The 16,427-nt window shown below is 42.5% G+C and overlaps 1 protein-coding gene across 1 annotated transcript in view; it reads right to left on the bottom strand.

Annotated features, from left to right (window-relative positions):
* The window catches only part of CPAMD8 (C3 and PZP like alpha-2-macroglobulin domain containing 8), an 87,283-nt gene that overhangs the window by 49,897 nt on the left and 20,959 nt on the right, over positions 1 to 16,427 (bottom strand). The window contains exons 14-22 of the mRNA XM_077842142.1: positions 14,678 to 14,867; positions 12,607 to 12,779; positions 12,352 to 12,501; positions 12,060 to 12,221; positions 9,954 to 10,096; positions 7,930 to 7,992; positions 3,166 to 3,397; positions 2,289 to 2,442; positions 422 to 564 (exon numbers count right to left, since the gene is read on the bottom strand). Of these exons, the coding sequence (XP_077698268.1) occupies positions 422 to 564; positions 2,289 to 2,442; positions 3,166 to 3,397; positions 7,930 to 7,992; positions 9,954 to 10,096; positions 12,060 to 12,221; positions 12,352 to 12,501; positions 12,607 to 12,779; positions 14,678 to 14,867 (1,410 nt within the window). The remainder of the gene's footprint in view (positions 1 to 421; positions 565 to 2,288; positions 2,443 to 3,165; positions 3,398 to 7,929; positions 7,993 to 9,953; positions 10,097 to 12,059; positions 12,222 to 12,351; positions 12,502 to 12,606; positions 12,780 to 14,677; positions 14,868 to 16,427) is intronic.

The following is a 16,427-nucleotide window of genomic DNA, read 5'->3' as shown; positions in this document are numbered from 1 at the left end:
CAAATCTGCCATAAACTCCCTGTGTGATATTGAGCAGGTCACTTAATCTCTTCTAAAAAATGTGCATAATAATTTTTCCTTTCTCTCATATTCTATCTGTTGTAAAATGTTTGAGGCAGAGTCTGTCTCTTACACTCAGCACAATGGGGTCTCAATCTCAGTTGTAAAGTCTCAGCACTGCAATAATATAATAATAATAGTAGAAAAATACAAGATAATCCATATCAGAAGGAACAATTTGATCAAGTTGTACTCAAAACCAGGTCTTCAATTAATTTCATCTGTCATTTTGTGGCTCGGTCACACCTGGCTTTGCTAAATCACCTTGCCCTGAAGTTCCTTATAATCCATTTAGTTTTGACTAAACTGTCCAGTGACACCTAGTTTTTTTCCTGAATTGTATGGAATCATGTCCTCTTACCTCAATAATAACACTACTACGGACATAGTCTATCCCAACTGGGGTCCTTTTGTCCAAGTAATTGTCCTCTGAGTGCTTGCCATTCTTCAGGATCTGCATCCCATCCTGGCAGCAGTTTGTTCCATCATAAGCAAATGCTTTTGCTAAGTGAAAGAAAGAAAAGAGGAAGCAGGGATTTAAATGTAGTAGGATCTTCAGCAGCTTAAAACACTTCCCATTTCAGGATTGCTCTAAACTGAGTAGAGGTTACATTAAGTATTCTATAAATAAAAGGTTTCAGGGTAGCAGCCGTGTTAGTCTGTATCCACAAAAAGAACAGGAGTACTTGTGGCACCTTAGAGACTAACAAATTTATTAGAGCATAAGCTTTCGTGGGTTACAGCCCACTTCATAGGATGCATAGAATGGAACATATAGTAAGAAGATATATATACACATACAGATAAGTTGGAAGTTGCCATACAAACTGTTTCAGAGTAACAGCCGTGTTAGTCTGTATTCGCAAAAAGAAAAGGAGTACTTGTGGCACCTCAGAGACTAACCAATTTATTTGAGCATAAGCTTTCGTGAGCTACAGCTCACTTCATCGGATGTGAGAGGCTAATTAGTTAAGATGAGCTATGATCAGCAGGAGAAAAAAACTTTTGTAGTGATAATCAAGATGGCCCATTTAGACAGTTGACAAGCAGGTGTGAGGATACTTAACTTTAGGGAAATAGATTCAATAAGTGTAATGACCCAGCCACTCCCAGTCTCTATTCAAACCCAAGTTAATGGTATCTAGTTTGCACATTAATTCAAGTTCAGCAGTTTCTCACTGGAGTCTGTTTTTGAAGCTTTTCTGTTGCAAAATTGCCACCCTTAAATCTTTTACTGAGTGGCCAGAGAGGTTGAAGTGTTCTCCTTCCAGTTTTTGAATGTTATGATTCCTGATGTCAGATCTGTGTCCATTTATTCTTTTGCGTAGAGACTTCCAACTTATCTGTATGTATATATATTTCTTCTTACTATATGTTCCATTCTATGCAAGCGATGAAGTGGGCTATAACCCACGAAAGCTTATGCTCTAATAAATTTGTTAGTCTCTAAGGTGTCATAAGTACTCCTAAAAGAAAAGGATGAAGTGAGCTGTAGCTCACGAAAGCTCATGCTCAAATAAATTGGTTAGTCTCTAAGGTGCCACAAGTACTCCTTTTCTTTTTGCGAAGACAGACTAACACGGCTGTTACTCTGAAACCTGTCATAAGTACTCCTGTTCTTTCTATAAATAAAAGTCACTTATAGTTGTAGGGTCATATTATGCTCAGCCCATAAATATTTGGACAACCTCTGGGTATTGGGGAAAGTCTTTACTAATCCTAAAAGATTCATGAATTTTCGCACCAGTGATTATTTATCTGAATGGGTGTACAGGATTGTGGATTATTCATTAGTCTCCTATTTTAAATTTTCAGTCATTCAAGCAGTAACTACACAACACAACAGGTGACCACACATCACAAATAACAAATAGTGAAGTTGAAGGGAATAGCCTGAAGTTTGTTCACACAAACTTCTCAGTAAATCCTTATGTAGGATCCATTTATAGAAAATTGGGATCAGCTCACAAATAGGAAAAAAGGGCTAAATCTGCAGGAAGTATTATTCACAGTGAATGATTCAGCCAGCTCTGAACCTGAGGGGATCTTCTGCAGTGAGGAGAAGGGGAATGCTTTGCAAAATTCCATCAGGCACTCCAGCACTGAAGGATTTATAACTCTACAGTACCTCCATCCGATGAAGTGAGCTGTAGCTCACGAAAGCTCATGCTCAAATAAATTAGTTAGTCTCTAAGGTGCCACAAGTATTCCTTTTCTTTCTACAGTACCTGTGATGTTGCTCAGTCCAAGCTCACTGAAGGACAAGACTATGGAGGTGGGTTTGGCCTTTCCAGGGGCTACACACTTCTTTCTTGTCAGATGGTGTTTCCCAGGATGTCCCACAAACTTTATGCCTTTTGGAACTGAAATCTTCACATGAACCTGTGAAAACAATTATTTAATTGCATTTGATGCAAATCAGACTAGTAATAATGACAGAAACTGACACAAAACCCAAAGATCACAGCATGTTCAACAAACACATAACATACATGTCACATTAATCAAATGTATTTCTTAGAAGAGCTTTAAATGGCAGATTTAGCTTCAGTGCAGTGACTCGATAAATTGTAAAGGGATGTATGTTTACTTTACTTGTGTATGTTCATTTCTAAATCTAACCATCTATACCTGGCTTATGATTGTAGAAGAGCACTGGAGCCAGAAAGAGCATGCATTTGAAAAAGGTCTAGGTTTAGGAAAGAGAGCTTCTCAAATGTCCATGTGTAGCAGGTATCTCATCTCTGATAAACTACTTAAAGCAATTTTCTAACTAAGAATCAAGCTCTTCACCACGCTTCAACGGGAATTTTCCGATAGTCTCCCAAAGACTTTTTCACTATTTGGGTTTTAAAGTGTTGCAAGGACCATTCAGGATGTTGCACTTGTCAAAAGAAAAGAAAATAAAGCAGCTACTTTCACTAATAGTACAAACTAATACATTCTTCTCTCTTAGTATGTATATTGCACTCATCTCATGGCATCCAAATACCTTATTGACCACGAATCTGCAATCACAATGCCTAGAACACGATCCTTGACGACAGAACCAAATTCAGTGTCTTGGCAATGAGTGAAAAATAAATAAAATAAAGATGCTATTACCTCTATGCAGACAGCCAGGTAATTGTAGACAGTCAGCGGGATTTTGGTCTGCTCCCCACGGATGACATGATAGGGCAGGGTGAAATCGATGAAGAAGGGTTTGAATGTCTTCAGTTCTGTTTGTTTGGCAAGTCCCAGCCCTTTCTTCTCAGACAGGCCCACAGCCTCTGTTATCCATGTAGTGATGGAGTCAGGCACTTCCACATCCAGCTGTGCTTCTCCTGATACATCACTGCCAAAAAGAATAAAGGAATAACTTGGGCTGTCCAGCTCAATGAGATACATTTGAACATGGCTCAAGCTCACAGAGCTAAACACTTTGGGGAATTCCCTCCCAATCCAAGCTCATAGTATAGTATAATATATGACTCAGGAGTGTCAGGGCTTTCAGCTACACTTTGCACACCAGGAGATCAAAGGCCGCAAAGCTGGATTCTCCTCTTGCTAGAGGTCAGCTGTTTTGGGAACCTCTGCTGTAACCAAGAGATGTATGCACATGGAGCAGGTGAGCAGTTACTAGCTAGTATGCAGTACAGTTGGTAACATGGCATCTAACTTCTAAATCCTTCCTGGATTAAAAGCTTTACAGGCATTTTCTCCCAGGCAATAGAAACACTTTCCTTAGAGGCAAAGGTCTGTATTAAGTAAGAAATAGAAGGAGTAAATTGGTTTATCCAACTACTAGTGAAATAAAAGTAGTCTTTGTTGGAACCTGTTATACTTGCTATGTACAGTGCCACATCGGAAACTGTGTCTATCATAGTGCGTCTGTCCCAATATTCTGCCATCTAACATTCTTCATGCTTTGTTAAAATCAGGATTCAACATCATTCTGCAGCATTCGCTCCCTTTCTCCCACAAGGGAGCTTTGGCCGTGACTGAAAGGACGGACAGACAGTTTCTTCTAAAGCAAGAACAAAAGCTATTTCATGGCTCAGTTAGCAGGTTTCAGAGTAACAGCCGTGTTAGTCTGTATTCGCAAAAAGAAAAGGAGTACTTGTGGCACCTTAGAGACTAACCAATTTATCTGAGCATGAGCTTTCGTGAGCTACAGCTCACTTCATCGGATGCATACCGTGGAAACTGCAGCAGACTTTATATATACACAGAGAATATGGGAGGAGGTATTGTTTCATATTCTCTGTGTATATATAAAGTCTGCTGCAGTTTCCACGGTATGCATCTGATGAAGTGAGCTGTAGCTCACGAAAGCTCATGCTCAAATAAATTGGTTAGTCTCTAAGGTGCCACAAGTACTCCTTTTCTTTTTTCAGTTAGCAGGGTGATTGGTGCCATTACAAGTACACACTGAAGGAGGCTCTCTCTGGAGTTCTTATTTCCTTCCCAGAGTCTGATGCACATGCTGCTAGTTCTAGCACCTTTTGAGAAGAACCTACATCTCAGCTGGCATGTTACTAGGAGAATGAGAGAGATCCCAGAATAAGCACAGGTGGTAATCTCGGCATATCATGCTGCCTTCTCACAACATGATACCTGCTGATTCACTGGGGATATCCCAGAAGAGACTTAAGTACAAAGAGTTCAACACTCTCCTATTCCGCATGGGCTAGCCAAGTTTTAAAACTGATGAAGCATGTATTTTAATATGTTCTTTATAGACAGCTTTTAAGTCATTTTATATGATGCTGTGTTAACACCACAGTTAGGAAATGAGGCAGAGTATTGTGTATTGGTTTGTATGACTCCAAGTATTAAAAGTTAAATTGGGCTTTGCATTAACTTGAGTGTTTAAAATTACCTTTGTTTCAAAAGAAAGAAATATTGCATTTCAGAAAAGAACCAGCAATTAATGGGATTGGGAAGTGCCTGGAACTTGATTAGCTAATGACTGTTACACAAGTGACCAAGGCTACAAACAGATTTCAGGTTACTTTTCTATTTGTTGCAGTCATGCAGTTGCCATTGAAGAAAGAGAGAGAGAAAAACAAAGGGCCAATAAAAGCCCTAAATCAGAAGAGTTCTTTGAGTTCTTCAGCAGATATTTAAACCAGTTGTATTGACTATGGAGGTCTTAAAAAGCAGCCAAATACAAAAAGACATTGTAAAATGGAATGAGAGATTATCTCTTGATTGAAGCTGCTATCTAATTGGATAGTTTTGTTCTTTAATATAGTAATATTTGTGTAAATGATTGTTTCTATCCTTTAGTTATCAGAAATATTTAACTGGTAACCTAACTGATAGTGCCAGTTAAACATTGCCCTGTTAACTGAGTTAAATACTCTGATCATATTTGCCACATTTCACAATAGAATTAGGTACCCAAAGAAACAAGAACAACGCTGAACTGAACAGTCAATGAAAAATTGCAGATGGGTGAAGTGAAGGAATCTTAACCTGCTGCTCAGATCCCCTCAGCATTTTGCAGACATGGAGCCTCTATGGAAATCCCAATAGGGAAACATTAACACAAAACAAATGGATCAAGAAAACCTAGACTCAGTGTGTCCTTGGTAATCCCATGTGCTATGGTCAGTCAGTCTCTAGTGCCCTGTCCTGTGAAGACAGCCCTCCAGATCAAATTACAGAGAATAGCACAGGGACCTTCCTATTATTCAGAGCCTGGGAAATTCACTTGGCTCAGCAGCTCCATATTATTTTAACCTCTTTCAAGCACATTATTTTCTTAACATCTAATAAAAAGTTTGCAACCATAATAAGAGCTGGAAAGTTGGTACCTGCAACATAAACCATAGCCCGGAGAATCAGCGGAAGTGCATCCCAGCTTCAGAGCTGGCAGCATTCCAGTCTCTTTAACCAGACAATTTGTTGCAGCTGATATTCTTTCCACTGGGATTTCAGCCCATAACCAGCATTAACATATTATTTTCACACATGAGGGTACTTACTCTTCTGGGCGAGGGGCCAAGGTATACACATATTTCCAGCCATTAGACACTTCAACTAGGCTCTAGGAATTTTTAGAATCAGTTTGGGAAGTTGACATTAGACATTGTTTCTTTTTTAAGAAGTGTATATTTTAATTATAAATTATAGAAGAAAAAATTCTTAATATTCAAGGGAGTGGAAATCAGACAATGTTTGACTCAGTTATTTATAGTGAAATGAAGGGGAGAAAAATGCATCTGCAACTTTTTATTCCACAATCTCCCACTTATGATTAACTGGGCTTTGGCAGGCTGGGGCAAACTGGCACTTCTGGAATTCTTTGTGTATTTTTACAAAGCATATTTCATGCTCAATTGAACATATTTGAATACACTTGCTGCAAATTCCTGTCAAATTTAATTTATAAACATTTACTGGGAGTGAAGTTTACTTGCAAACTTGGAGAAGCCCTTGAAAATCTGCCTCACATTTCCTATCCCTAGCTTTACTGCTTCTGGGCGGGATTAGTTATCTATTTATTAATTTTTGTGGCAATGGCTGTGCCAGAAACAGGCTGTAATTTACTGGGCAAGGAGTTTGGATTATTTTGGGGATACCCCTACACAAAATGGAAAGTGAAAGGAGGGGCTTTGTGCAGTGTTAGGTTGACATGCCAAATCAATGTAGAGAGCTCACTTAGTGCTCAGCAATATTGAGCAAGGACTTTAGAGACATAACTGTCCAGGCCATATCTCAACACATCACACACAGAAAGTAGCAAAAATAAAAAACACATCAATTTGGGCTCCTTGTCACAGTAATCCATGGGAGCCTTGAAAAATGACCTTCTGTGACCCTGCCCATGCCGGTGGATGGGCAAAGGAATTTTCTTGAATTAGGCTTCAATGACAATACTTATTTCCTCCTTAGAGATGCTCAGTGCTGTCCACACATTTTGAAGGATATCTCACATTACTCCAGCATCCTGATAGGATGAACCTAGGATGACCAGATGTCCCGATTTTATAGATACAGTCCCGATTTTTGGGTCTTTTTCTTATATAGTCTCCTATTGCCTCATACTTCCTGACCCGATTTTTCACATTTGCTGTCTGGTCACCCTAGATGGACCACATCCTAGTAGAGAGCTTGTCTCATGGAAACCTTTCACCACATTAACGATAATGCAGACCATCTCTCCTTGCATTCACATCTGCATAACATTCCTGGGGCAACTGCAGCAATTGCTCACGCGAGGAATTAATACTAGGGGAGTACTTAACATGTTTTTAGCTTTTTTTAACACAGGTTAACAAATGGAAACAAAGACCTACTATCATGTGATCCAGTAGCTCTCTGCAGATTACCAGCAAAGTGTTCTGCAGGCCACCAACTGGCTCACAGACAGCATTTTGACAAGTACAGCACAACTTTATAGTGAACAACCTACGTGCATGATCCACAGAGATGTTATTAGCCAACAAATAGCGTCGTGTTTCACTTCTAGATTTCACTAGAGATTAAATCCCAGGTGTATCTGCAAATCAGTTTGGCCACTGGCACGGAGTGAGCAAAAGCTAGAAGCTAGTCTACATGGCAGCCCATGGTTGCTGTTCCTGTGCCCTCTTTGCAGTTAGAATCCTCCGTTCATGACACCATGGTGAGTTGCTATGGGGAAGACAGTGCTGTCGCAGACAGTTCTGACCTCAGGTGTGGGAATAAGCTTCAAGAATAGATTCTGGGGAATAGATTCTGTTATAAAGAATAGATTCTGGGGAAAGTATGGTAAAAGGCAGAGGATATGGTTGCAGCACATAACTGTCATGTAGGGACATTAATCTCCAGGTGAACTAAAATCTCCACAGGATTCTGCACAAACCACTGGATACCAGCAGAAAAGTTCCCCGTAGATACCTGACATTGAGGCAGTGCCAAATCCATGTTTCAGGGAAGAATGTTCTTTTTTTCTTCTCTGCTCTAAGACAAGAAACAAATCCTCAGCAATAAACTATTTTAATGAGACAGAGGGTTACAAGAAAAGGATAAAGAAATTAATGATATCACTTGAATTCAGCTCATATCTTGACCCAGGAGCATGGTAATCACCACAATTAGACAAACCAAGGGTCCACTAGTAGGATATTATTTAAAATAATAAGTAATAATAAATAATACTTCTCTCTTTATACAGCACTTTTCCTCAGTAGATCTCAAAGCGCTTCACAATCTGTAATAGCAGCAAAGAGTCCTGTGGCACCCTCTGCCGCTTTTACAGATCCAGACTAAAACGGCTACCCCTCTGATACTTGACAATCTGTAATGTATTTATCCCCACAATTCTCCTGTGAATCCCCATTTCCCAGATGGGAACTGAGGAACAGAGAGGCTAAATGACATACCCAAGGCTACATATGAAAACTGTGGAGAAGCAGGGAATTGAATCTGTGTCTCCCATATACATTATATATAGGTATGTTGTTATATTTGGAAATACATATAATATATTTATGTGTGTGTACGTGTACACACACACACTTACACTTATTTATTTATTTTCAAATATAACAATGTACCTATCAAAGCATTCTGGGTATAAGAATAAAATACATAAAACCATTAGCTCAAAATACATTGTGAATTCTTTTGTACAATTACCCCAATCTCCAGGCAAAAAGGCTGAGAGAAGAGGAATAACATGTATCTTTTAATGTCAATGATCATCCTCTTTTTTTTAGGTTATGGAAAGGGGGCAGACAGGCTTCCCCAAACTGGCCTATTTTGTAGTACAGGGATCGGCAATCTTTGGCATTCGGCCCGCCAGAGTAAGCCCCCTGGTGGGCCGGGCCAGTTTGTTTACCTGCCACGTCTGCAAGTTCGGCCGATCGCAGCTCCCACTGGCCGTGGTTCACCGCTTCAGGCCAATGGGGGCTGCGGGAAGTGGCGTGGGCCGAGGGATGAGCTGGCTGCCGCTTCCCACAGCCCACATTGGCCTGGAGCAGCGAACCATGGCCAGTGGGAGCTGCGATCAGCCGAACCTGCGGACATGGCAGGTAAACAAACCGCCCCGATTACCCTGGCGGGCCATGTGCCAAAGGTTGCCGATCCCTGTTGTAGTAGTTACTATTTTATATTCCTCTCCCATATCTCCTCTTGTCATTCCCTTGCCACATTGACTAGTCCTTGTCTCTGCATCCTCGCATTGTACTGTCTCCTTCTTTCTTCCTTCCTTTGATGCCTCTGTTTCCATTATCATCCTCTGGATCTTTTCTGAGTCTCCTGAAGCTATTTTGATATGAGGGGGACAAGCACTTAGTGGAGCATCCAAGAGGACATACTGTCAATTTACAGCATTATCATACTTTCCGTATTACTCCCTCATCCCTTCTTCATACAGTCTGGCATCTCGCTTGCTTTAACTACCCACTGCATACCGAGCTGGTATGTGTCTACATTGTCCAGAATGATGTTGAGCTGTCTTTCCTAAGAAGCGACAATTAATGCAGAGCCAGTCAGTGTGTGCAAGGAGTTTAACTGGTCTTTCCAAGGTGCATTATTTTGTACTGGTCTATGCTGAAGTCCATCTACCGCTGTGTTGTCCAGTTACCTAGTTCTGTTAGTTCATAGAATCATAGAATATCAGGGTTGGAAGGGACCTCAGGAGGTCATCTAGTCCAACCCCCTGCTCAAAGCAGGACCAATCTCCAATTTTTGCCCCAGATCTCTAAGTGGCCCCCTCAAGGATTGAACTCACAACCCAGGGTTTAGCAGGCCAATGCTCAAACCACTGAGCTATCCCTCCCCCCCCAGTTCTTTCTGGACACTCTCACAATTTTCTCTCCCCTTGACTAACCTGAGGAGTTTCCTGATAAAACAGAGCTGTGAGAAATATTGTACTCAGTGTGAATTACAAACACACACAAAACCTTACAGAATGTTACCTGGGTACAATCTTAGAATGCATGGTAGCTACCAGAGTCCCAGTGTGTGGCTGAAAGGCTGGCACAGCCTCATCTGTGTACATGCCTCCATTCTGTCTGTGGTTTAGACTGACTAAATCAGTCATCACAACCAAACCAGTTTCCTAGACAACAACAAAAAACAACAACCCAACAATAAAGAAACATTCTGCATGCACAACTGTGAACTTTCCCAAATGGCATCAGCTTGTCCAAAGTATTTATAGAGAAAAAACTAATTTGAATTTTTAAAAAAGTTTTACGGAAAATAAAAATGGCTGGCAACTTTTTTGGGGGGCGGGAGGGGATGGACATGGAGGGAAGCAGACTCCCCAGAGAGTTCTGGGAATGTTTGGAAAATGCATTTCACAAATATCTAACAGAAGCAGGTGTATGTATAATTTTCAAGTAACTGTAGGTGAAAAATTAAACATGGCTAGGTTTTATATATACACACACACATATACATATACACTTACACACACATATTAGGAGATATACCTACAACTATAGTTCCTTTCTGCTCTAGAAGGTTTAATCACAGGTCATAGGAGGAGTTTATCCTTCTTTAAAAACTCCCAAATTGTTCTGTCTCTACCCCACCCCTTTAGTTACCAGGAGACTCTCACCCTGGATATCACAAACCCAGTTCCATTAGGGACACAAGGCAGAATAGAAGCTGCCCACATAATTTTACAATAAAAAACAAAGGGGATGAGAAAATTGTCTGTCAACTCTATTTACTTTTGTGCATTTATTTTTAAGATAACCAGCATGTGACCCTGCGGTTGTGACCTTGAGATACATGTGCTCCTGTGTCCAGGCACCAAAGGGAACACATGCTTTGTTTTCTTTTAGATCTGATTATTATTTAAAATAATTTATATAGCTCCATAATCATACACAGCAATTTACAAGCACATACATGGGCCCTGCCCCAAGACCATATACCCTGGAGAGGAAAGAGGAGAGGAAGACAAGAAAGAACAGTTCAGGACAAGAAGAACAAGAGTGGATTCCTGCAGAAGCAGGTGTAAAGAAAGGATTAGAAATGAGCTGGTGGGTAAGAAAGGGAAAACGCGTTGGTGGATAGGGCAGGAGACTGTTGAGGGTAAGGGCAGAACAACAAAAGCCTTTAAACCAAGTATGTGGAAAGGAGACAAAAGGAGCAGGAAACCAAGAGAGTTAGGATGACCACAGGGAGCAAGGAGCAGGATTTCGGGGTGGGAGGTACATAGGTGCTGAAACTAGGGGTGTTGGATTGAAATGGTTTGCATCATATACAGGGTTTACAGTTTGGTTCAATGGCTCTCAGCACCCCCACTATACAAATTGTTCCAGCCCCCCTGGAGGTAAAGGAATGAGAGCAGAGATATAGGCAAGGATGAGACTATGTGCAGCCATAATAGGGACAGCAGAAACGGGAACCCAGCACGCTGACAGTGGAGACCCGTACAAAATTTAGATTATCTCTGTTTACACCAAGACCTGACTCCCCTGTCTGGAGACGGGTAGCATTTATCAGAATTTAATTTCTCTCTTCTTGTTCTTTAGTGGACAGAGTGGTACAGTCAGGCATGTTTTTATGGACAGGATCACATCTCATTATGTCAAGGGACATGTACATTTCCCACCAGAATTAATGTCAGGAGTCATTATGCCATCACTCGAAGTCAGCAGGAGAATAGGCCCCAATAGACCTCATGCCAATTAGTGCTTATCGTGAGCAAGCTTATCTTGAAAGACTTAGTTAGAAGATACCCATAGGTCTGCACCTTCATTCCTTTTCTAATTCAAACATTAGCAAACTTCAGGAAAATTTTTCCTAAAAAAACTCTCCTTTACAGAGCAGGAAGTTTTGCTAATTGTTACCGATGCTCTCTCTCTCTAAGCATCTATATACATAGCATTCATTGCTATACTCTCTATGGGTCAGATTAAAAAAAAAAGACAACAACTCCCATTATGACACTTGTGGCCCAGATCTAATGTACTGAGCTCTTTTGAAAGTCTGGCCTAAGATCTGAACGTATCACACAGAAAGTTGACAGAGAAGTCAGAGTGAGAGCACAGGTGGATGTTTCTTACCGTAAATGCAAAGCGGGCATCTTTGGTGATATCCCAGTGCCAGGGGAAGACAGAGGAGCGTCGTCGTCTGCGTGAGGACATGCCTGGCCACCAGAAATGCCCTTCTTCCTTGGGAGCCCCAAAGGCATCAGAAACATCATACTCTGCCAGCTCCTGGAAAACCTGAACAGAGAAGAGAGAAGTTGCCATCACATCTCTAAGTACACTGTGCTTCACTGCAGCTCCCTGTTCATTGAGTGGATAGGTCGGAGTGCCAGGAAAGAACGAGACAGATCCTTGACCTCTATCTCACCTGGGTGGACGTCAGCTGAAAACCTGTCTTGAGAAGGTAGACACTCTTATCCACTGTGGCAATGCAGACACAGCTTCCCTTCGCGGCTTTAACCCTGAGGTTCACAACATCACCAGGCCTTGTCTCATTCGCTGAAAGTGCCACTGACACCTAGGTATTTAAAAAAACCCTCATTATCTCACATAATGTTCAGATGACAAAACTACAAAGAGTAACAAGAGAGGCCATCCTCTCCACTGGCAGTGTTGCGGATACCTGGTTTTCAAAGGAGGACTTGACAGTGAATTGCAAACTGTCTGTGACCCCTTCTCCATTCTCCCTGACGTAATACACCAAGAGACGGCCCAGAGGAGCCATGCTGTGAGCCACCACAAAATGGAGGAAGGTCATGCAGACTTCAACCTCTGCTGCAGGGGGGTTGGTAGGTGCTAAATGACAAATTGTACAAAGCACATAGTTATTTGTCAAAGGCAGTGTCCCCCACCCATGACTACTATCAGACCTGGTGTCCTCCCCTGCAGCCCCCATATCTGCTACCAGGTCCGGCGTCTGCCCATGTCTCATCCCCACCTCACTACCAGGCTCAGTCTCCTTCTCCCCAGTCAAGCGCTAACGGGCCCAGCATCCATCTGAACCTCCTCCCCCATCCACAACATCCCTCTGTGCCTCCTGCCACATAAGAACGGCCATACTGAGTCAGACCAATGGTCCATCTAGCCCAGTATCTTGTCTTCCAATAGTAGCCAGTGCCACATGCTTCAGAGGGAATGAACAGAACAGGGTGATTATTGAGTGATCCATCCCCTGCTGTCCACTCCCAGCTACTGGCAGTTACAGGCTAAGGACACCGAGAGCATGGGGTTGCATTCCTGACCAGCTTGGCTAATAGCCACTGATGAACCTATCTTCCATGAACTTATCTAATTCTTTTTTTAACCCAGTTATACTTTTGGCCTTCATAACATCCCCTTGTAACGAGTTTCACAGGTTGCCTGTGCATTGTGTGAAGAAATATTTCCTTATGTTTGTTTTAAACTTGCTGCCTATTAATTTCATTGGGTGACCCCTGGCTCTTGTGTTATGTGAATGGGTAAATAACACTTCCTTATGCACTTTCTCCACACCATTCATGATTTTATAGACCTCTATCATATCCCCCCGAGTCTTCTCTTTTCCAGGCTGAAAAGTCACAGTCTTTTTAGTCTCTCCTCATATGGAAGCTGTTTCATACCCCTAAATCATTTTTGTTGCCCTTCTCTGTACCTTTTCCAACTCTAATATGTCTTTTTTGAGATATGGTGAGATAGGGTGATCAGAACTGCATACAGTATTCAAGGTGGGGGTGTACCATGGATTTATATAGGGGAATTATGATATTTTCAGTCTTATTAACTATCCCTTTCCTAATAGTTTCTAACATTGTTAGCTTTTTTGACTGCCGCTACACATTAAGCAGATGTTTTCAGAGAAGTATCCATAACTCCAAGATCTCTTTCTTGAGTAGTACCAGGTAATTTAGTCCCTATCACTTTTTATGTATCGTTGGCTTTATATTTTCCAATGTGCATTACTTTGCATTTATTAACACTGAATTTCATCTGCCATTTTGATGCCCAGTCACCCAGTTTTGTGAAATCCCTCTGTAATTCTTTGCAGCCTGCTTTGGACTTAACTATCCTAAGCAATTTTGTATCCTCTGCAAATTTTGACACCTCACTGTTTACCCCTTTTTCCAGATCATTCATGAATATGTTGAACAGCACTGGTCCCAGTACAGATCCCTGGGGGACATCGCTATTTACCTCTCTCCATTTTGAAAACCCCTCCGTGTTACACAGCCCAGCATCCTTCCCCCATCCTGCCTTGAGCATTACCAAGCCCAGCATCTCTTTCCCGTCATGTACTACCTGTGCCAGCATCCTTTTCCCTCCACATCTCCAACTGCTACTAGGCCCAGCCTCCCTGGTCACTTTCCCCCACAGCACTACCAAGCCTGGTGTCCTTCCTCCTATCCGAGTGCTACCAGGCCTAGCAGTCCCATCCCTACCACCCCAGGACTGCCAGGCACAGCATAGCCCATGCCCAAAGCAACATTAGGATAAGAGCAAATTTACCATTTACAGTAAATGAACTTTATATGTCAAAGTGTGCATAAAATTTAATGTGCACCCTTCCACACATTCATTCTGTGCCCTTTAGCATGAGCAAGGAACAGCTAAGGGGCTTAAAAATAAGCAGGTTTGTCTGCTCTAAGAGGGAAGCCCTCATTCTAGATAAGGGGGAGGATTAGCACTTTTGTTGCTAGGTTAAGATTTTAGCTACTGACCTGTTCCTGGCAAATGAGTGACATGGATGTTCTTATCAAAGGGGAAGGTGTCTCTTTTGCTTCTTTGCTGTGTGATGTTACCAGGCTGCAGCCCTGAAAGGACAATATTACCTCGCGATGCAACTTCGTAATGTAGAGTGAAATTACATGGACACGTGGACTTCACGGCGATCTGGGCCTCCTCTCCCACCTGGGGAAAGAGACACAGCAGCCAGGGGTCAGGTTTGTTATAATGAACACTTCAGACCCTTCTTATTATCTGTAAAGCACAGAACTGCAGTTGGGGATGAGCATCACACAGAAGACATGGCCCCTAACCCAAGGAGCTCACAGGATGAAGAGATTGTTATATTCACCCTGAACAGTCTGGTGTATTCCCCCCATGCCAAAGGAGCACCTGTGTGCAGCACTTTGGTCCCTGAGAATCTAACAGGAGGATGAGGAGGAGGAGCTACATGGATTAGTGTAAGGCAGTGTTTCCCAAACTTGGGACGCCACTTGTTCAGGGAAAGCCCCTGGCGGGCTGGGCCGGTTTGTTTACCTGCCGCATCCACAGGTTCGGCCGATCACGTCTCCCACTGGCCGCAGTTCGCCGCTCCAGGCCAATGGGGGCTGCAGAAAGCAGCAGCTGGTACGTCCCTCAGCCCGCGCCGCTTCCCGCAGCCCCCATTGGCCTGCAGCAGTGAATTGCAGCCAGTGGGTGCCGCGATCGGCCGAACCTGCGGACGCGGCAGGTAAACAAACCGGCCCAGCCCGCCAGGGGCTTCCCCTGAACAAGTGGCATCCCAAGTTTGGGAAATACTGGTGTAAGGAATAAAGGAATATCTGGAATCCTGAGGGTTAAGCACTTTGGCACAGAGCAGCTGTCCGAATGGGTTGAATTTTAGACATCCCTTTACAAGGTTCAGATCTCACAGTAGTGGGAAGGGGGAAGGTGTAATATGTGCTTTGCTGTTTAATTGAGATTACACATGGTGATTACTGTAACGTGCAGATGCGAATTCATACACAACAGGCCTGTCCTGAAATAAATCAGGAAAATCTGAACTGGGAAGAAAGTTCATTTATGATGTTGACTCTATGAGCCACATCAAACAAACAGACAGAAGGAGTGCTTCCCTGTCCCAGGCAGATACACCTAGTATCTGCAAGAGGTTTCAGATCAGTGCCCTTGTTTTCTGCGCTGTCTCTGCACCTCCAGTAGGTGGGAAAGAGCAAGCTGTACCCTGCCCAGAGCTACTGTCTGTACAGGAATTCCCAGGAGGGAGGGAGGGAGTCCTTTGAGGGTTGGCTGTTACCACTGCCATTCACCACAGGATAGGTCAGTCTTAGGCAGCATCTTTTCAAGGTCTGGGAGTCACTGACTTGTCACTGGCTCACGATACCTTCTGTGGGGCAGAGGAGCACTTCATCAGCAGGACAAGCGTCCTCCTTTTGGGATTTGGGAATTAATATGTGTTATTGTGAGGCCACATTTCCCCACACTCAGCACCGTCTGCAGCTCCCAGCTACCCTCACCCATTTAAGGTACAATATAATGTTCAATTAATGCTAAAAATGGAGTAACAAACCTGAATCCCAATGAAATATTTTGAGAAGCCTCTCTCTTAAGTGCTAATAGTCCCACCTCCCTACTGCATGCACACGGTGCACACCAAAACAGTGGCACAGGGAAGTGAAAAGCTACCAAATGGTTAAGTGCAGTCAAAATGCAGAAGGGTCCAGAGAGAAGAGCCTTGTGATGTTAAAT

This window comes from Eretmochelys imbricata, chromosome 25 (assembly GCF_965152235.1).
Source record: "Eretmochelys imbricata isolate rEreImb1 chromosome 25, rEreImb1.hap1, whole genome shotgun sequence".
NCBI lineage: Eukaryota > Metazoa > Chordata > Testudines > Cheloniidae > Eretmochelys > Eretmochelys imbricata.
This window is presented reverse-complemented; position numbering and strand designations above follow the sequence as displayed.